The 21,601-nt window shown below is 37.2% G+C and overlaps 1 protein-coding gene across 1 annotated transcript in view; it reads left to right on the top strand.

Annotated features, from left to right (window-relative positions):
• DOCK4 (dedicator of cytokinesis 4) overlaps positions 1-21,601 on the top strand; it is a 433,780-nt gene that overhangs the window by 252,292 nt on the left and 159,887 nt on the right. Inside the window, exon 13 of the mRNA XM_063098749.1 lies at positions 13,028-13,153. Within this exon, the coding sequence (XP_062954819.1) occupies positions 13,028-13,153 (126 nt within the window). The remainder of the gene's footprint in view (positions 1-13,027; positions 13,154-21,601) is intronic.

A 21,601-nucleotide genomic window follows, 5' to 3' on the forward strand; every position in this document is an offset into this window, starting at 1 on the left:
CAAAGGTACATTACCCATTATCTTTGTTGAGTTGAGAAACTGGGAGAAAATTGCAAGTAATCCATTTAACTTTTTCAGATAAAAAATATTGAATTAATATATCTCTACAGTTAGATTTCATTAGGTTGAATAATTCGAAATCTCCAAAGTTGTGCTGTGTGAGAAATTTAAAGTCCAAAGGCAATGTAAAAATTTGAAATTCTAAAAGTATTCATTAAAACAAGCTTGGTTTAGATTTGTTGAGCAAATGGTTATTATAAATCTCACCTCTGATAGACAGCAGTTGAATTCTAAGAATGTGAAATTAGACTGAGCCAATATGATTTACTAAGGCAAATTCCATTGTACTACTTGAAATAACGTGTGTAAAAATCATTGGCTATGGTTCAGTATGTCCTAAAAGAAACTTCAAAATCTTTTCATATGATCTGTGTATTTATAAATATTATCTCCTATAGTTTGCAAATGCAGCTTACAACTAGAAGTAATCATATATGCTAATCAAATAAATTTCCAGAATCTTTTTTTTTGACCGGTAAGGGGAACACAATCCTTGGCACGGTGTTGTCTGTACCATGCTCAGCCAGTGAGCGCACCGGCCATCCCTATACAGGATCCGAACCCACGGCCTTGGCGCTACTAGCGCCGCACTCTCCCAAGTGAGCCACAGAGCTGGCCCCAGAATCTTCTTTTCGCCTTAGTAATTCCTGCCAACTGTACTTTTTAACTGCCACAGAAGGTTAAGGAGCCCATAACATATCAGGAGAGCAGTAGAACTCTGTGCAGGAAGATACGGAGTTCTTTATTTGGCTGAGGTGAAAAGAGGCTTTTTAGAGTATTAGATTGTATTTTTTGTGGTTGAAAGTCCTATCCACACATACCAATGAGGTCATTTAACTCAATATATTTAACTAAATATTGCTGAACTGGTATAATTCTTAAGGATTTTATTAGTGTACCTGATATTTGAGCATTACACTTAGAAACTTTGCTTTCTAATATCATTAAAATAAAAGTTATACTTATTGGCACCACCTATTGGCCAGAAATATGGTGTGTAACATTTCTGTTTACTTTTGGAATATCCTAATTATTAAACCATGATCTCTTTTTAGAAGTTTTTTATTTTTTTACTTTCGACCAATTTTACTTACAGGAAAGTTGCAGGAATAGTACAAACAATTCCCAATTTCCCCAAAGTTAACATTTTACTACATCTGCATTACTCTACTCCATTTGTGTGTGTGTGTGTGTGTGTGTGTGTGTGTGTGTGTGTGTGTGTGTAGTCATTTAATTCAATATTACTGATTGGTATAATTCTAGAGGATTACATCAGTGCTTCTGATTTTGTGCGTGTTTATGTACATATATGCATACGTATATACATATACACATACATACATATATGCATTATTTTCCTGAATAGCTTGTGTACAAATTGCAGACATGATGCCTCTCTAACCCTACCTACTTCAGAGGATGGCAACATAACCATGGTACGGTTTTCAAAATCAGGAAGTTAGCATTGATATAATACAGACCTTATTTATATTTTGATAATTTTCTCAATGTCCATTATAACAAAAGAAAACCCAGGCTGTGTTGCATGCAGTTATCATGTTTTTTGGTTTCCTTTAGTCCCCAGTGAAGAAAAAAACATAGTTCAAAATATGATACTAAATTACACTCTAAGATATTTTTTAAAGCTTCATGCAATATTAAAAAAAGAAGCCTAAAATGAAATTGTAAGCTAATGGAAATAGTGATTCAAGCTTAATTTTACTTTCTAAATTAGTTATATTGTGATAATTTAAATATAATCACCAACAATACTGTTTGGAAGATTTGCTATATGGAAAAAATATGCAAGTATTTCAATGAATTAAAATAATTAGGCATTAAATGACAGTTATATATAATATTGTAGGAGAGGAAAAGTATCTTTTCCTCACCCATCCTAGGTTTATGGCTGAGACCCCTATAACAAAAGACATCTAACAAGAGAAGTGTACACAGTTATTTGCTATAAGCCTTCCATGACATGGGAGCCTTCATTAGGAAATGAAGACGTGAAGAGTTAAACCTCAGTGCTTTTTACAGTAGGTTTGAGGGAGAGTTGTGGAGAAATACTTGTAGGACAGGGCAAAGAAAGGTGTGAGCTAATGGTAATAAACTTGGGGAAATCTAGCAAGACATGTTTGTTCATCTTCAGTGATAAGGATGTTCTTTTCCCCTGGGTATTGGAAGGGCACCTCTTACATGAGAGTCCTATGACCTGCTTCAGGGAATGGTCAGAGAATCCAACCCCTATTCCTACAGCAGAGGCTCTACCCTAGATGTAGCAGGCTGAGGATATTGGAGCACCAGTTGCCCTTGACCCAGCTTGCTCACAGGGTAGAGATTCCACACAGGGAGAGGCAAGCTGAGAAGACCAGAGGTTACTGCCCCAGCCCAGCACCTTTCTTATAAAGTGGGGGTGCCACTCTAGAGAGTGAGCCACTGTACCCACTTACAGCTCCGGAACAGTGCCTCTGAGATTTGGCCCAGAGCCAAAGGCAGTCCATAAGGAGAGAAAACTCAGAAGCTCTCCTGAAAGGAATAGACTTTATTTGAAACAGAGTATGCAGAATTTCAGACCAAGAGCACTCCTGAAAACAGCACAGATTTTGGAAAAAAGAATTAAGAAAAATGAACAGAACCTCAGAGAAATATGGTATACCATCAAGTATGCCAACATACAGAAAATGGAAATACCAGAAGGAGAGGAGAGAGAGAAGGTAGAAGAAAAGATATTTCAGGACATATTGACAGAAAACTTCCCAAATTTAATGAAAAATATTAACCTACATATCCGTGAAGCTCAGCGACTTTAAGTATGATAAATAGAAAGAGATTCACATCCAGACACATCATAGTAACCATGCTGAAAGGCAAAGACAAAATTTTGAAAACAGCAAGAGAAATATTACTCAATTATGAGGAAACTCCAATAATATTAGCACCTGACTTCTCATGAAAAGCAATGGAGGTCAGAAGGCAGTAGGGTGACATATTGCAAGTGCTGAAAGAAAAAAAAAAACTGTCAACCAAGAATCTTATATCCAGCAATCCTCTCTTTAAAAACTCAAGGCAAAATAAGGACATTCCCAGACAAACAAAATACAAAGAATTTGTTACTAACACACCTGCCTTACAAGAAATACTAAGAAAGTTCTTCAGGCTGAAAGCAAGTGGCCCCACACCGTAACTCAAATCTTCAGGAAAAACAGAGAACCACTAAATGTAATTATGTATTAATAAAAGACAATATCAATGACTGTTTCTTCTCCTTTTCTTAATCTCTCCATCTCGGTACAGAACCCCACAATTTGTACAGTTTCTCAGATCAGACACTCAGAAATCTTCCCATTATTCTTTATTTTTCCTTATCCCTCCACACCTAATATGCCATGAAGACATACGACTTTTTGTATTTTAGTGTATAGCTTTTTTACCACTTTTTACCATCTTTGTTGGAAGCATGTTAGCATGTGCCTTACACTGCGCTCATCAGTCTCACTTTTCCCGTTCCCCGTCCCATTTTCCAGGCGACACCAAGAATACTTTCTTAGAACACAAATCGAATCATGTTTCCTTTACTCTAAATTCTCCAGCGGCTTCTCGTTGCACTTAGAATAATTTATCATGGCCTCTGTGACTGCTGCTTCTCTTTCCAGCCCCACCTGTGGCCACACTTGACTCTCCTTGCTTCAGACACACTGGCTTTCTGGTTTCTCCATCACCTCAAGTCTTTCCCGTTGCTGTTGCTGGGATTTTGTGCTTGATCTTGGCTCTGCAGGGAGTGTCACCCTCCATTTCCTGCGTTGCCCTCTTATCGCTTCCTGAGCTTGAATGTTACCTTCTAAGAAATGCCTTCTGTAACTAGTTATCCTTTATTATTTTTACCTCGACCTATGGTTTATTTTCTTTATGACAGTTATCTCAATAAAAAGGAAGAAAATTCTGCTGAATTAAAAATGAACAAGAAAAATTACACAAGAAATTGTAAACATTGGTTAATTCTAGAAAATAGAACTCAGGAAGTGAGTAGGGGAATACATTTCCTTCTATAAGACCTTTTGTACAGTTTGAATTATTCAATATATGCATGTACTACTTAAAAAATTTTTAATCTAGTTAAATTTTAAAGATGGCTAGAAGAGAAGAGATTGAATGTCCTCATCACAAAGAAATGACTGAGTTTTGTGGTGATGCGTGTGCTAACCCTGATCATCACACATTGCGTACATGTATTGAAGTTCAGCTTTGTACCCCACAAATGTGTAAAAAATTCAATGTTTAATGACTAGCAGGTCATCAATAAGTGTTTGCTTCATGAATGAATGAATCAAAAACACAGTTATAAGATGTATACCTCAAGTTTATTTCTGTAGTCTCTTAGTGCCAAATCAAAGAGGAAAACGATTAGAAGATGAAAAGATTTGTCAAGTCCTAAGAAGGTTGCATCATTTTTCCTGGCTTTGAGGTCAAAGACCCTGATTTACTTATCCAGTCCTTATTGTTGGAATCTTAAATGCTCTCAAGTTTTTCACATTTATAAGTGATAATTTGAAGAACATCTCCTGTATTTTGGAATATGTTCTTAAAATATTGCCTTGAAGGTGAGATTATTAAGGGAGAATGTAAGGGTTTTTTTTAAATTTATTTTGCCACATTACCAAAATAAAAAGGAGCGTGGATGGTCATTTTGGGAAAAAAAATTAACACAGCCTTTAACAGTAAAAAAAAAAAAAAGTTTTAGAAGATTTGGAACATGATATTTGGAATTGTAATATTAATTAGTAAGAACAGAAAATGGAGGAAGAAATTGTTTGGGGATTGAGTGGAAGACACTGGTTTTACAGTAAGTTTACTTCCACAATCTCTGTGTACTCGGGAAACCTGCTGAGGTTAGTTCTCATCTTCTATGATAATAATTTATGGTATTAAGTTTAATCCCTCATTATTTCTCAACTAGATTATTAACATTATCCATAATATGTATTCTGCCAAATCTTCCTCCATACCACTACAAGATTCTTGTTCAACTAGGCTCATTTTTTAAAAATGAATTTCTGTAAGCTTTTAAATATCTTGGCTGAGTTGAGATGAAGAGTCTAATTCAGGGCTCTCTATTTGACTGTATTTATTTTGAGAAAAAGTAAAATGAAGCTTTTTTTTTTTTTTTTTGGTCTTTTCTTAGCATGTATGTGTATTTTAAAATGCTGAAAATGGAAACAAAGACCATTTCAGTTTAGTCATCAAACTTCATGAAACTTCTAATTGAGGAAATAAAATAAGGATTAATGTATATGTGCCAAATGTATTCTTCCTTTCCTATCCCCATAGTTCAATTTAGGGATTTGTTTATGATTACTTCTGATTTGTAATGTGACCTTTAGATACCCCTCATGAAAATCTCTTGACAATATTAGCACATCTATTCTTAGCTCAGATGTTTTTAGCACTTGTATTTTTAGAACATATATTTTAATATCCTATTATTTTTTTCTATACTTATTTTAAAACTCAAGGTAATGAAAAAGAAAAAAACAATTATACAGTATTAAGTACTTTTTGTCAGTACCATGCTCACCCAGTGAGCTAACCGGCCATCCCTACATGGGATCCGAACCCGTGGCCTTGGTGTTGTCAGCACCACACTCTCCTGAGTGAGCCACGGGCCAGCCCTAGTATTAAAAGTACTTTTTAATTGTCTTATATTTCTTAGATTAATCTTTTAATCAATATTGTGATTTTATTTTATATTTTGGTACATTTATGACATACTTGGAGCAGAGGACGGTTTTTGAATTAAATATTGGTGAGATTGATAATCCTTACTACTACATAATTAGAATAATTTTTTGCTTAGTTAATTTACCCATTTATAATTACAATTCAATTGTGCGTTGAAGTTACACTATTATACGTTCCTCATGGACCATTTGTGTTATTGGAAAACACTAGGGATGTTAAGGATTTTAAAATAAATTGGCTTTCTGAAACATGGTAGATTCGACTGTTATACCCTCCCCTTCCACTAAAAACACGTAAAAATGCTGGATAAATTACAACCAAGACATGATAAGAAATAGAGAAACTTAAAGGAAATCCCACTGCTAGACATGAAGGAAGGCAGAGCTCAAAACTAGAAGAGGAATACTAAAGTAGATTCTCTGATTGGGGGCAGGGGGGAGGAAGAGGGAACATTAATATAGGCCCTGACAGTTTGGGGCTTAAGTTTTAAATTTTCCGTGGAAGTCGAGACATGCCTAGGTCTGTATACGTGGTGCCTAGAAGTGAGTCCTGAAATAGCTGTTCTGTTTTAAAAGGTGTTGGGGTGAATGATTCTCCCATGTAACATCAAAACTCCACGCTTATGCCATTAGTCTGAATTTATATTAACTCAGTAGTTTAGAAGAACCCATAGCCATGAAATTCAATGTAAAAACAAAAAACTGATCCCGGTTTAGTATCCTGAAAAAAAAAAAATAAATGTATAACCATTCCCTACTGTCATTTCCACACTTAGTGTACATAGGAATCCTGAGCCAAAAGCAGCACCTACTAAAGATGAGTCACAACAAAATGATAATAACAGTCAATCATAAAATAATCAGCAAAGCAGAGAAAGCAGATGCAACAAGGGGAAATCATGAACGTCTAAAATTTTAGGTACTAAACTATCAGGAAAAGACTAAGAGGTAGCAAAAGACATTCATAATGAAAAACGAAAAAATGAACAGATATTTTAAAATTTATGCATCAAAAATATTAATTGAGCATCTATGTCTACCATTACTCAAGACTCTAGCATACAGCATTGAACAAAGCAAATAAAATCCTTATCCTATTGGTGTTTAAATTCTAGTGGTTAGAATGAAATAGAGCTTTTAAAATTCTTTTTAAAATGTCATTCAAATAAATAATTCAGTGGACTGCTTAAATAGCAAATGAGCACAGTTGAAAAGAATAAACTAAAATTACAGCTTAATATTTTAGCCAGAATTAGCATTCAGTACCAAATTACCCAAAGGGAAAATGCAATGGAAAAACCTGTATAAATATTTAAGAGCTATAAAGGATTGAATGAAAAAGACCAACATCCATCTAGTAGGAATCCCAGGAGGAGTAAACAGAGTACTGGTGAAAGATGTAGTATTTGAAAATGGTGAGAATTTGCAGAACTTTTGTAAAGCATAAAAGTGCAGAGATAAAAGGAGCAAAAGTCAAGAGCAACATGAATAAAATTGAGGTCATATCTAAATAAGCTGTGGTAAAACTATAGAATACGAAAGGCAAATCTAGAAACCAGAAAGAAAATACTGATTATCTAAAAAGAAATGGCATCAGCCCCAGTGATAGAGGTTGGAATGTCACGGAATAATATCTTAGACTTGCCGGGGTCAAATGGCCAACTTTGAATTCTACATTGCCAAATTACTATTCAAGAGTGGGAATGAAATAAAGAAAATTTCAGACTTTACCACACACATTCACTGAAAGAACTAGTCAGAGATGATCATCAGGAGTAAAAGAATTGAACCCAGAAGGAAAGAAGTGTAAGAAGCAAGAGTGTGGGAAGAGAATGGTAAACGTGAGGATAAATCTAAATAAGCATTGGCTGTGAACAGCAACAACTTGAGAATGTTTCGTCATCAGAATTAAAAAGATCCAAGTTACCAGAATTGTTCACAAAGAGGACAGAGCTATTGATTAAACTTAGTCTTTAAGTCAATTATTTATGTTAAACATTTTAAAAAATAGAAATAGAATATGTGATTTCCAGAATATTAGAAATAGGGGAAATAAGAAAACCTAATCCATTTAGAGGATAGAAGTGAGGAAGGAGGGGAAAAAAAAATCATGATAATTAAAAAACACAAAATAAGATAGTAAAGTAACCTCCTCACCAAATTTCATGCTAAATATACTCTCAAAGGTATTTCAAAATTTGCCACTTGTTTGGCACTTTAGCTTATTAATATCTGGGCACACCACCAGAATCCCTGCAGCATTAAGAATTTCACCATCTTCACATGTGTCTATCTGTGCACGTTGCCTACTTGTATTTATCAACTAGGTTTTTTTCTCAGATCTCCCATATTACAGCATCATCCTTGCTTGATAGGTTTGCCTTTGAAACCTCCGTAGAACTTAATCACAATACTAGGCTTAATCTAGTGGTAAGTGGGCATGCCCATTAAAAGGAATATTTTCTTCTTGTATGGCACTTAGGGAATTTTGGCCATTTTTTGATGGAAGCTAATTTGCTGATTGTCATGGTAGGGAGGAGTAAGAACAGAAACAATGGAGTAATATAATAATAATTGGCAGTGGCAGTGGTAGTTGCAGAAGCAACTAACATTTTTGAGTATTTTCTTTGTGCCGGTCATTACCCAACGTATTTTATGGGATTGGTATCATTATTATCTTTGTTTTACAGATGTGGAAACCAAAGCACAGAGAAGTTACAGAGACAGGATCTGGCAGCTTTATGATAGAGTTCTTAAACTGCACCCTTAATAATGACATGTATTTATTAAATATGTTATGCTTTTCCATTTTTGCATTGCTATACATTTACAACTACATGTTATTTGGTTCATTAGTGGCAAAAGGGCTGATGTAGGCCAAAATTAATTTTGGCTGCTACTTACAAATCATGCTGTGCTTGCCATTTTTGGTGTAAAAGTGCAGAAAATTTCATGAATTTAAAAGGAATCAACATATACAGTGAGTTAACTTCAATTCCCATAAAACTAGAGCTACCAAATAATCAGGCACATTTGGCTTAACAGATGCCAAGCCTTTCTTGCCTGTACTACTTCTCTGTAAGCTGGGTTTAATCATGAGTAATATGTTGTTTTGTGGCAGCCTCCAGATTAAAGACTATGCCTTGTTTAAAACTAAATATCAAGTCTTTATAATTGGGGCTTAAACATCTAGGCTGATGTGAAAGTTCAGTTTAATGATTACATTTCTTCTAACACAGGGAACATTTGCACCATAGCAATTTCATTTTGGGTATTTTTATTAAAGGCCAAAAAAAGTGATTCATTTTTATGTGTTTTGTGAAATTAAAAATTTAACCTAATTCTTCAATTTATTTTACAGATCATTATAAATCCAAGTTAAAAAAAAAAAAAACTTCCCTAAACTTTCTTTCAGTAGTTATTTTTCCTTATTTTAGTATTCCTATACTTAACTCATTCTTCTTTATATTCTATTCTTGTGTGTGTGTGTGTGTGTGTGTGTGTGTGTGTGTGTGTGTGTGTGTGTGTGTGTGTTTCCTTATTATATTATCAATTCCTTAGGAGCAAGGATCTTCTCTATTGCACACATCCTTGTATCCCACCTTCCTCTTAAGCATTAAGTTGGTATTTTGAATTATGGAAGGAATAAGGTAAAGTTTGCAGATAAAATTTTAGAGGTTGCCTCACCCCCAGAGAGAGCAGGTGAGGCCAGGACAGTGAAGTAGGATGACCAGGAAGAGAATAGAAAGATAAATACTGTTTTATGAACAGTAAAATAAACAGTCCTATGTCATTAATGTCTAGACCTGAAAGCATAGAGCTGATCCTCAGGTAACTGGAATATATAAATATTTGTCTTTTTTCCACAGCTTTATTAGGTATAATTGACAAATTGAAATATATATATATATTTACGGTGTTCAATATGATTTTTTTATATCTGTATATATATTGTGAAATGATTAAATCAAGCTACTGAACATATCCATTACCTCACATATCATTTTTGTGGTGAGAACATTTAAGATCTCCTCTCTTAGCAATTTTTACATATACAATACATTATTATTAACTATAGTCACCATGACATACAGTAGATCTCCAGAACTTATTCATCTTGCTTAAGTAACAGTTTGTATCCTTTGACCAAATCTCCCTATCTCCCCCAGCCCCTGGCAACCATAATTCTGCTCTCTGCTTCTATGAGTTCAACTTTTTTAGAAGGAAACTGTAAATATTTGCTAAGTCTCTCCTTTGTAGTGATGAGTAGTTTCTTAGTCATAATATATTATTTCTTACTGTTCTGGTGACTCATTTATCCAACCTCTTGATTGTGGTCATGATAATTAAGGACCACTGTAAAAATAGGATCAGGAGTTTCCCTGATTGAAAAATAAATAGGATTGTAATGGCTCTTTGTAGTCTAGTCCCTGTGGACTCACCACCAGAACCATGTTTTTCTTTGTCTTTTTGAAAGTACACCCACTCTTTGATGTTTTGGTGGCTTGTAAGTGCTGTGGTCTCTTTATGGGAAGAGTTGATGATGTGGGCAGAGCCGAGTACATTGAGGTCAAGCCCTCTGTCCAGTTGACCTTTCCAATTCTTGACTGTCTGTGAGTCCTTAATTCTGGAGAAATTGGGTCACCTCCAAATGGCAATACTCCCCCAAATTATCATCACTTGATGTATTTCTCTGTTCATTAGTACTCTCCCTACATACATGTCTATCTCTAAAACATATTTTTCACCTTTCCTATCTTTAATTTTCTTCAGGATTCACGTTGTCTCTGGCTGAATATTTTTCTTTTCTCACAGTCTTATCCTCTGTAAAGTATTCAGCTTATGTTAAAAAAAAAAAAAATGTCACTGGTGATGAAATGTATGCTGGCTCCTATAGGGCAAAACAAGGATCCTGACCAATTTTGTTTCTTCAACCCCTATGCTGAATAGCTTGATCTCTTTGTTTTTTCATTGCTGTTGAGTTTTTTTGTCTTCTTCCTTTCTTTATACATATCACACAGGGTCCTTCGATGAGAAATCCCAGTAAAATGATTTTCAATCGCAAAAATCACAGGATCTCAAGAATTTTGTTAAATCCATGTTATTCTCTATTTAAAAACATTGCTTATACAGTGCACCAGGATTTGAACAGTGTTCTTCCCAGCAGGAGGAACTGTTGTTATGTACCGTGTCTGGCACACACTGGTACCAACTTCAAATACCAGCTCCTGATGATGCTGATGGTGATGGTGATGGTGTGGGTGCATATTTTGAAGGCAAAAGGACAGAAGTGGGAGGAGAACAGACACACCAGTGATGAGATGGGGATAGTGGGAGAGTGTGAGTCAGGAAGAAATAGCTGATGGGACAGATGGATGATAACACATGTTAGCTTGTCTTCATTCTCCTGCCTGGGTTTTAAATGGAACCAATAGTGCCGCATAAAGCATCCAAAGCTGCACTGATAGATATATCCATCAAATCATCCTCACAGCTTATTGTCCCCCACTTCATTTCATGTGGCTATGGATGGACAGTCCCTCCTCCGTCCTACTGCCTCCAGTCGCCCAACTTGAAGTGAATGGGGTGGAGCTGGGGAGGTAGATGAGGGATAGTTAGCTAAACATGGGAGGCAGACTTAAAGTTCTGAGTGCCTGCCAGCCTTAATTTAATTCTCACGACTCTCTGAGACAAATGTTCTGTTAGATGCACACATGGGAAAGTATGAGGACACAATCATGAAGCCACGTCCATGTCCTTTTCTTTTTTAATTGCCCTTCAACGTGCCTCATCTAGCCTAGATTTGGAGCTCAGGAGTGGCTCCAGCCTCTCTCTGAGCCTAATGCTTTTCTTCTTAAACATTTTCCTGATGTTTTAACTGGTATTGAAAATCAAGCAGACAGACCAACAGAACGCTGCTTTTGTTGTTGGTCTTTGCTTGCATTATTGAGGGAGAGTAAAAGGAAGATCCTCATCTAGATGTCTGGCATTTTGCATTTCTTTTCCATTGCAGCATGATTGTTGTCATTCTTATGCCTTTGTTTTTAGACAGCGTCATAATACTGTAAATTATTAATGGGTGTGAAAACATGCACATGGTATACGCCATTGAGGTAAAGTTGGTGATAAGTATGTAGATTGAGGATCTTTGGGGTACAGATCATCTTGACTTCACTATTCAAATTCATTTTTAAATTGAGTTCAGGTTAATGGTGACTGAAAGATTTCTTAAAATATTGACTGGTTTCATTTTCTATCACTAATATAAGTGAGGGGCTTTTTTGTCTTTGTTTTTAAAACAATAGACGAAAAAGGAAGAAGTAATTAAAAAGCTGAAACAGAAGCAGCATCTTTGAAATGTACATACAAACACAGTCACAAAGCTATGTCATTAATTTCCTTTTCGTGCTTTCTTTCCAGAGAATTGGGAAAATAATATATGAAAAAAGCATCATTCATCTTCTTTTTACCCCACTGTGGTAATATCAGTATAATTGAATGGGTTAAAAAAAAAAAAAAGATAATTTTCCTACCTTACTGACTAAATTCTCTTTAGTTTGTCAAAATGTCCTTCATCCTGCTAAATAATTCCATCATGAGTTTCTGCTAGGTATAAAATATTAAGAATGTAACCTTGGTTTCATTATAATTAGCTTTGTTATTTAAATTTCAAGAAAATCAATATCCTTAAAATCCTTGAATTATTGTGTCTTCAGATTTATGTTCATGCTTCTCATATATGACACATAATTATTCATAGGCCTTATAGAGTTGAAAAAAATTAAACTCCAATTTTGATGTATCTTCTCAGGCCAGGTAGCCGTCGTCTGTTGCTGTAATGAGTGTTGGTGCAGGGATGTGCTCTGCCTGGTGCGGGCTGGAGGGGAGGGTGCGGGCTGGAGGGGAGGGTGCGGGCTGGAGGGGAGGGTGGGGGCTGGAGGGGAGGGTGCGGGCTGGAGGGGAGGGTGCGGGAGGCCAGGCTTCCTCCTCTCAGTGTTGGGCTCCAGTTTCCTCCAGTTGAACCTTCTTATAAATGGGAAGCTCAGGTGTTGTAGTTGGAAAAGTGTTATCTAGATATTATTCCTATAGGTTCTGTTGATTTTGTCTGAATATTAACCCATAGTTTAAAACAATGATACTCTAAATTGGGCTTGTTAAAGTACTTCAGTTTCTATTTATGCTATTTCAATTCTTGTGTTTTTAACTCAGGTATCTCTCATTTGTTTTAGGTTTAGCAGTTTCCCTACAGCTTTTGCATGGAGACATTGAACAAATCAGAAGAGAATACTCATCAGTATTTTCTCATGGAGTATCCATAACAAGGAAGTTGGGTTTTTCTAATATTATTATGCCTGGTAGGTGACTTGGGATGCACCAAAATGATGAAATGTGGGTATATTGTCTGTTTTTGGCATTTCAGAAATTTTTCAAGTTGTCAGCTTTGTAAAGTTCAGATGGGCCATGCCGGAGAATGAAATGAGGTCTGTGATGATAAATAAGCAAAACTTTTTTCAAAATATCTTTACACTCTCATTATGTGAAGGTGGATAACTTGTACGGGGCATGGTTACTTTCATTATGACCAAGATAAGAGGGAAAACTGAGCTAGTGTCCAGAAAATATTTTACTCCTTAGTGGAAAATGTTAGTGAAATCACTTAGAGGATATCCTTATAGGTTTTGATAAGAACAGTTATTGAGCAATAGTTAGCCTTTCTTGGAGGATTTTTCCATCATGGATATGTATATGTATACATAAATATGCAGCCATATGCAAATACCATATGTATTTCTATACCTTTCCTATATCTAGTTGTGTATATGACTCAGAGCTATATTAGCACCCAAAAAAAGACTCTCAAAGTGTTTGTTTTTTAAGTGGAAAAAAATGGGGGTAATGGGGATTAACAATGTAAATAAATGCCAAATTCATTGAAACTGATGCATTTTGGAGTATGTCAGTGCTAATCTCTCAACCAAAACCAGTTTTAAAAAGCACACCCCTATACACTCTTATGGCAATTTAGATTTTTTGAATATTTGCATATACAACCTAATGAGTTGGCCAAGAATAGCATATTTGCTGATGGGAAAGGATACATATTTAGCAAAATTTTGTTTAGTTAGGGTCAGCAGGCATTGATTGAGCATCAGCTTTGCACTAGGGACCAAAATTAAAGGATAAATTCATTCATTCTATAAATACTTACTGAACACTTTCTATGTACCAAGACATTCTTCCAGGTACTTAGGATACAGTACTGAACACAACAGGAAAAAAAAATCTCTTCCATCATGGAGCTTACTTTCTAAAAAGGAAAATTATAATAAATATATAAGTAAAATATATGAGGGTACTTTAAAATGTTCATGGAAAAATAGAATTAAAAGATAATACAAATCCTTCTATGAACTTTTTGAAGTACCCTCATACATGTTCAAAGATGATAAATGCTAAGGTGAAAACCAAGGTAGGTAAAGGGCTAGGGAATGTCTGAGGTGGTCGTGGGTTGAGGGAGTGAGATTTCAGGTAGCTGAGAAGTGTAGGTGAGAAGGTGACGTGAGAGTGGAGACCTACAGGAGGTGAGGAAGCCTCGCAGATGAGAGCGTTCCAGGCAGAGGGAGCAAGTGCTAAGGCCTGAGGCACTGGAGTGACTGGCATGTTTGGCCCTGCAGGAAGGGCCAGCTTGCCCCGAATAGAATAATGGGAAGAGAGTGGGGGTGGGAAGAGAGAAAATCATGTGGGGACTTGTAGGCCAAGTAAAGCACTTTGGCTTTTATTCAGAATGAGGAAAGAAGCAACTAGAGGGTTTGAGCAGAGGTGTGACAAACTGGTTTACATTGTCACAGGATCACTATGGCTGCTGTGTGGCAGTTATACTTGGGGGAATGTGAAAGGGCAGGATAGAAGCAGAGAGACCAGTTTGGAAGCTTCTTGAGGTAATTGGGTGAATATATATGGCTTGGGGCAAGTGTTAGCAGTAGAGATGGTGAGAATAAGATCTATTCCTGCCCTCTGGGGGGTTACGGTCTGTGGGGAGAGACACACTGCAATCTGGAAAAAGAGAGAGGCTCATGGAGGGCACAGAGGAGCTGAGCATGCCCCTCTTATTGAAGGGGTCTTACTGAAGATTTCCTGGAGAGGTGGCACTAAGCAGGGTCTTCAAAGCTAATGATTCTAGACCCACATCCCCCGAGTCATTGTTCGCCATTCGCTAATTGCATGCACCTGCTTTGATACTGAAAGACGATCAGTCGTAGCTAACAAAGCTTCACCTGCAGTATTAAAAGGAAATTTCTAACTTCTAAGCATTTTTAATTTCTAAAATCCTATGAAAGTCAGAATTTTATGAGAGAATAAAATCTTAAGACCTTTTGAAGTTTAAAACTAAAAACAAAAATGTCTAATTGCCATTTAGCAACGAACCAAAGGTGCTAAAGTTCCTGAGAACAGAGGTGGGAAACTTCATACTGTCCCTGAGAAGAGAACTCAGGTGGGGTTGTCTTCACCAAGCCTTGGTTCTGTTTATGCCTATCCATCACTTTCTGTATGTTTAGCCCTTTCAGTTGCTTTCTCTTTTCCTTTGTCTTGATCTTTTTCTTCTTTTTTTTTTTCCTTTAGACCGTCTAATCTTACCTTAGAAGAGGACTAAGCTGTACAGCTTATTGTGGCTTACATTTGAAAAAATTTTTGATATATTCTGTCCTTGGTTATATAAAATCAAGAAGTGAATTTTTATTAGGAAAGGACTTCACCTTGTGTTTGGTCTTCCATAAAAACAAAGAGCTTCCACCCTTTTCTCTACTTGTTAAAAGATGACAAGTAGCATATTAAATGGTATTTCTCAATGCTCCGTACCCCTCCCTCTACAACCAAGGAAAGGAAGAAAGAAATAGAAAGACCAAATGAAATAATCTCAAATTGTTGACAGTGTTTTTAAAAATGAGATCCTCTGAACCACTTTAAGTCCCATATGGAAGAGCATGCAAAGGAAGTTTTGTGTGAGAAGGCACATGGCACAGCAATGAGACCCGATGATAGGATCACTGCAAATAAAGACCTAAAATGACCGGTGGTGCCTGTTGCGCCATGTTGTGATTTCTTCATTGAAATTCGTTCATGCAGGGAAAGCGGAGAGAACAGCCTGTAAGGTTTCCTGAGATGACCTGACCTAGCTTAGGGACCCAGTCTGCCTGAGCATCACATGCTACTGTTGTCGAAAATGGCCGTTTATAGATCTGTTTACTTGGTGGCATGCTATTCAGTGGCTTCTGCAACCGCTCATTATTTCCTTCAGTTGCTATAAATAACTGGTATTTCCTCTTCAACAAAAAAGAAAAAAATTCATCCCACTGGGAAGTAAATTGAAGTAAATTGATGGGCAAATCTAATATATAAAACATATTTTAGAGCAGAATGCAGCCAGCTGCTAGAAGAATTCCTCAGCTTGGTCTCTGGGCAGTATCATTGAGAAATGGAAAAATATAAAGCAAGATGACACTACACTGGCTGAATAATTGTCTGGGATGTGCGGTGCTCATGCAGCTTTTGTCTGGCTTTAACGATGGAAATGAACTTTCTGTGAAATAAGGCTTGCTTCTGTCCTTTCCTGACACCACGTCGTAATGCAAGATTCACACTGTCCAGGGAAATAGTCCTCCCAGACACAGGTCTGAAGTGCCACAGACTACGGGAGAAGTTTTTTTAAGTACTTTCCCTCTCTCTCTCTCTCTCTTCCCCCACTCTTTTTCTTCTTTGGCTTCTTAATCTTCCAAATTAGAGAAGGAGGAGATGTATTTAGTGCCTTTTTTTTTTTTTTTTTTTTGCTGCTGGCCAGTAAGGGGATCTGAACCCTTGACCTTGGTGTTATAATATTTAGTTCCTTAAATAGCTGATAAAAACTTTAAAACTCACTGGAATTTTTTTACATTGTGAAACATGCAGTCATTATTTTGTTTTCCTTTGTTATTTTCAGACTTGCCAATTAGCTATTTCCTTTGTTATTTTCATTCTTGCCAGTAGCTATAATGAAAACTTGAGCCAGATTCTTCAATGAGAAAATGTATTTGAACAAAATTTCTGATCCCACTGTTACACTGACAATCTGCAAGCATGACTTTTTTTTCATTTTCTAGACTTGTCCTTCAGAGCATCTTTAGTGTTCTGGTAGGGGTCAGGACAGGTGAGGCCTGTGCTTATAACAACAGGACCAAGTTCATCAACACAGTCACTGCCTCTCTGCAGAATGAATTATCTGTGGCCCTGGCAAGGACAAGAACATAAACAAAACTCTTTTTGAGGATCACAGAGTGTAATCAGTGTCTAACTCTTCTTGAAATGGAAAAAACATAGAAACAGAAATTCTCTGCTTGGTCTTGCGATTGTACAGGCAGGTCTCTAGGTTGTCACCTAGTGCAAGCAGGCAATGTACCCACATGCTTTTGAGCCATCACAAAATCCTCTGGGCCCTTCTCTGTGTTAAAGGTCTGTCATTCAGCACATTATGTCTTAGGCAATTTGATTTCCAATTAGGAAAAGTCACTTGCTGTGAAGTCCCATTGCCACAACCCACAAGCCCAGTAACTCTGACAAGAGTTCCATGGTCTATTCTCTGAGCCTGTGAGAGAAGAGTAGCGAAAATATTTAAGTCAGTGCTCTCCAATAGCTATATAACATGAGTCACAAATGTAATTTTAAATTTTCTGGTAGTCACTTAGAAAAGGGTAGGAAGAAAGAGGTGAAATTAGTTTTGTTTTTTTTTTTTTTTTTTTTTAAAGATGACCGGTAAGGGGATCTTAACCCTTGGCTTGGTGTTATCAGCACCACACTCTCCTGAGTGAGCCATGGTCCGTTCCTGAGGTGAAATTAATTTTAACAGTATGTATTATTTAATGCAATACATCCTACATATTTTCAACAGGTAATCCATTTAAAAAATTAATAATGGATTTTTTTACACACCTTCTTTCAACCTCAGTCTTTGAAGCTGCTGAGTATTGTACATTTACAGCACGTCTCTTTTCAGCCAAGTCACATTTTAAGTGCTCAGTTGCCACATGTGGTAGTAGTTACTGTATTGGACAGCCCAGGTCTAAATGTCTTAACAGACTTTGTGGGAAGCAGGGTCCGGGCCATTGCTGAGTATCAGGAAGGTCTAAGTTTCCACCCATCAGTCATTTTGGAGCAAAGCTAGCTGATGTGTCAGGAATGTCATGGAAAACCTGACCGCCCTCTCCTTAGCCTGAACATCCATTCTTACTCCAAGTTTAGGCACAGTTTTCTTCATCTCCATCATGATCTTTCTGCTTAATCTTCCCCACCTGTAACTTCTTTCCCTAGAGACTTGTTCCCACATATCAATTGGTTAAACTCACTCTGTTAGGTAACCCATCGTTAGTACTTTCTGGTACATTCACTTTTAGTAGATCTTTGAAGCTCCTAACCCTAAAAATAATTAAGTAAAAATGGTGGAGTGATGGGGGGGGTGAGATTGGGGGTAGTTTTGATATTGATCTCAAGATTTATTTAAGATTATTTTGCAAGTCTCATTCAGACTGAGCCTCCTTTTTCTTTGGCCTTTACACAATAGATAGGTTACATTTCTATTTCATCAAAGTTGACTAGTTGATGATTTACAGGGCTGGGGTAAGAAGAATATTATAGATATTTTGCTTCATGTTTCATTTTTTTACATACATATAAATATTATTCTTTACTGCTTATTGATAGAGAAATTAACAAATGGAGTTGACACAGATGGTCTTATTTTGGAGAAAGTAGTGGGAACTAGTATGACATGATATGATCTTCCTTAAAAATGTATCCTAAGTCTAACCAAAGCTCACCACTGTCTAGTCCAAGTGACTGGGCCTCCACACCATACAGGTGCAACCACTTAGCCTAGAACTGAACCCCTGATCATGGCAGGAGATGGTGGTCTTTCAATCAATGAATGCTACAGTGATGGGGAGACATGGAGGCTAAGGTTCTCTCATGTCACTCTGAGGCTGTATTGAAGCTCCAGATCAGACTGTGGGAGGGACTGGTGCCTCCTGAATCATGAAGCTTATAGCCCTTGTCATCCAGGGGTGTAGGGCTTTCTCCAACCAGCCCTGCCAGATCTCCATGCATTGCCTAAGAGTGTGATAGGCAGCACGGAAAACCACAGCCCGTGCCTGCTCCTGCGTCCATGCAAATCTGTTCTGGAAAGCCTGTCGTGGTGCTATTGTATCATTTGCCTTCACTTGCTTGATTGTCATAAGCAAAAGATAAAAAGCTACCTCCCAAAAAGTTTAATGTCTTATAGTACTCTCCAAAACACAAAGCAAAACAAAAATGAGAACAGACAGAAAATAGACAAAGCATTGTTGGGTTTTACTGAAGTGTACTCTGTGTGGGAAATCTGAAGTATAATATTAGATAGTTTTCAACCCATCCATACGTTTTCCCTGTCTGTGGTCTGCTTCAGTTTCCAGTTACCTGTGAATCTTTTCGCTGTCCCTTCCCCCTCCTTGAAGGTATCATGACGTGAGAGAAGCTGGAGTGTGGAAGGCACGTTGTATTAGTTTCTTATGGGTGCTGTAACAAATCACTATAAAGTGGCTTGAAACAACATAAATGTGTCATATTACAGTTCTAGAGGTCAGAGGTTGCACAGGTCTCATGGGGCTAAACTCAAGGTGTCACATGGCTACATTTCTTCTGATGGCTTTGGGGGAAAATATTTCCTTGCCTTTTCCAGCTTGGGGAGGCTGCCTACATCCTTGGTTCATGGTCTGAAATCATTCCAACCTCTGCTTCCTTCGTTGCATCCCCTTCTTTAACTCTGATCCTTCTGCCTACCCTCTTTTAAGGACTGTTGTGATAATATTGGACTCACCCCAATAATCCAAGAAAATCTCCCTATCTCAAGATTCTTAATTTATTCACATCTGCAAAGTCCCTTTTGTCATGTAAGGTAACATATTCATAGGTTACAGGGATTCAGACCTAGACATCTTTGGGGAGGGGTACCATTCTGCCTACCACACACATGAAGGGCCATCCAGCCCAGCCATGTATCCAGTGCATGAATTTCCTCCTCAAGATCCCTGGTGGTGGTTTTTCTGGTTCATACTTGAATATTTATGGTGCCCAAGAACACGTCATCACATCTTCTCTCAGTGGTGTTGGACTAGTCTCGCTGTACCTTCTTTCCATTGGTTTGAGTTTTCTTTCTTGAAACATTAGCACTTTTAAATTCATTTAGCTTTCTTGACTTCTTCATCCTTCCAGTGATAGGTTCCTTCTCCATATTGTTCTTGGTCTAGATGATACCATTTCTGTTTGTCCTGTAAAGATGGTCCCTACAACTGAAATGAGTGTGTCAAGACTGGTCTGACCAATGCAGAATAGCATAGGACTAATACCTTCCTTGCTCAAGTCACTTCTGGTGATGAAGACTGAATTGTCCTAACTTATTTGGTGGCCATTCTCACTTTGTTGAATTACATTTTTTCATGGGTAAAGTGGGGTTCCTGATAATACCTTGGACAAATTTCTTAATCTCTGCTCTTTAGTTTCCTCTTCTATAAAATGGAAACGATAGTGCCTTCTTATAAAGATATTCCACTTCTAGCATGTTGCAGAGGGCTAACACATAGTAGATACTCAGTAAGGTGTACTGCTGCTGTAGCACTACTAGGACTACTTCTCCTACTATTGTCGTCATCATCATCAATAATCTAAGTTCCCAAAAAACCCTAAGTCATTTATTTTCTTTTCTCTTTTTTTTAACTAAAGGACAGGAAATTTTCTGATCCATAAATCTTAACAAATATTCAGTACAGGTAAGGTACTGGGCTAGCCCCTGTGACTGTGCAGTGTTTTACATGGTATGGGAGTCATGCACTCTGCGCCTTTATCCAAGACCCTCATAAACAGAACCAAGGATCAAGGTTTTCAGCTACTGATGGAAACCTCTTGCCCATTTAGGTTAAGCCATTAGTCAACCCATTTGACTGCAGTCACTGAACTCTTTCGAGTTTTTCCCACTTGTGGTCTTTAACTTGTCTGCAATGATATTTTGAGAAGGTTTCACATGTGTAAAGGTTTCCCAACCAGTGGGCCTGCTAAGGAGAAGGAAATGTCGTGCACATCAAATTTGCAGAGTAGTAAATTTGAGAGGTGCAAGGTGTTAATAAACATTATCGGGAGAACAGCTTTTCACCCTGGTACTGAGACTCTATTTCATACTCACTTTATGGTTTCTTTCTTAATTAGCGAAGATGCTTTCTTAACACCATTTGGACTTATTGGTTTAATCTGGAGCCGACCTCAAGTATATTGATTTTAATTAGCACTTGTTTCAACTTTATCCTTCTGTATATTTTGGCAAAATGTGGCACCTTGCAGTACTGGAACATAGCAAGCTGCAAAATTCCTGGGAGAGGTATATGCAGAATGTCATCCAGGAGGAGTGTTCTTCTTGCGTGTGTTCTCTTTTTAAAGAAATCTTGTTTTAATCTAAAAGATTTGAGTAGGGGGTGACAGGGATAGTGACAGTTAAAGAACAGAGAATTAAAGCAAATGTGTAAGGTGTTTTAATTTGAGTGTGTTGTGTTCTAGAAGTTCTGTTGTAAGTCATAGAAACAGCATAACACAAGAAAGTAGTCTTGTCCGCCTCCTACCTCTCCCATTGCTACCTCTGCTTTTACTCCATTCCCATTTTAATGACACAAAAACCTAAGTCCCAGAGGTTTCTATTGCCCTGTCTAAACTAATATCACACAGAAGCAGAGAGAGACTACAACCTAGATCTCCTT

The sequence above is a fragment of the Cynocephalus volans genome, chromosome 6 (assembly GCF_027409185.1).
Source record: "Cynocephalus volans isolate mCynVol1 chromosome 6, mCynVol1.pri, whole genome shotgun sequence".
NCBI classification, from domain to species: Eukaryota; Metazoa; Chordata; class Mammalia; order Dermoptera; family Cynocephalidae; genus Cynocephalus; species Cynocephalus volans.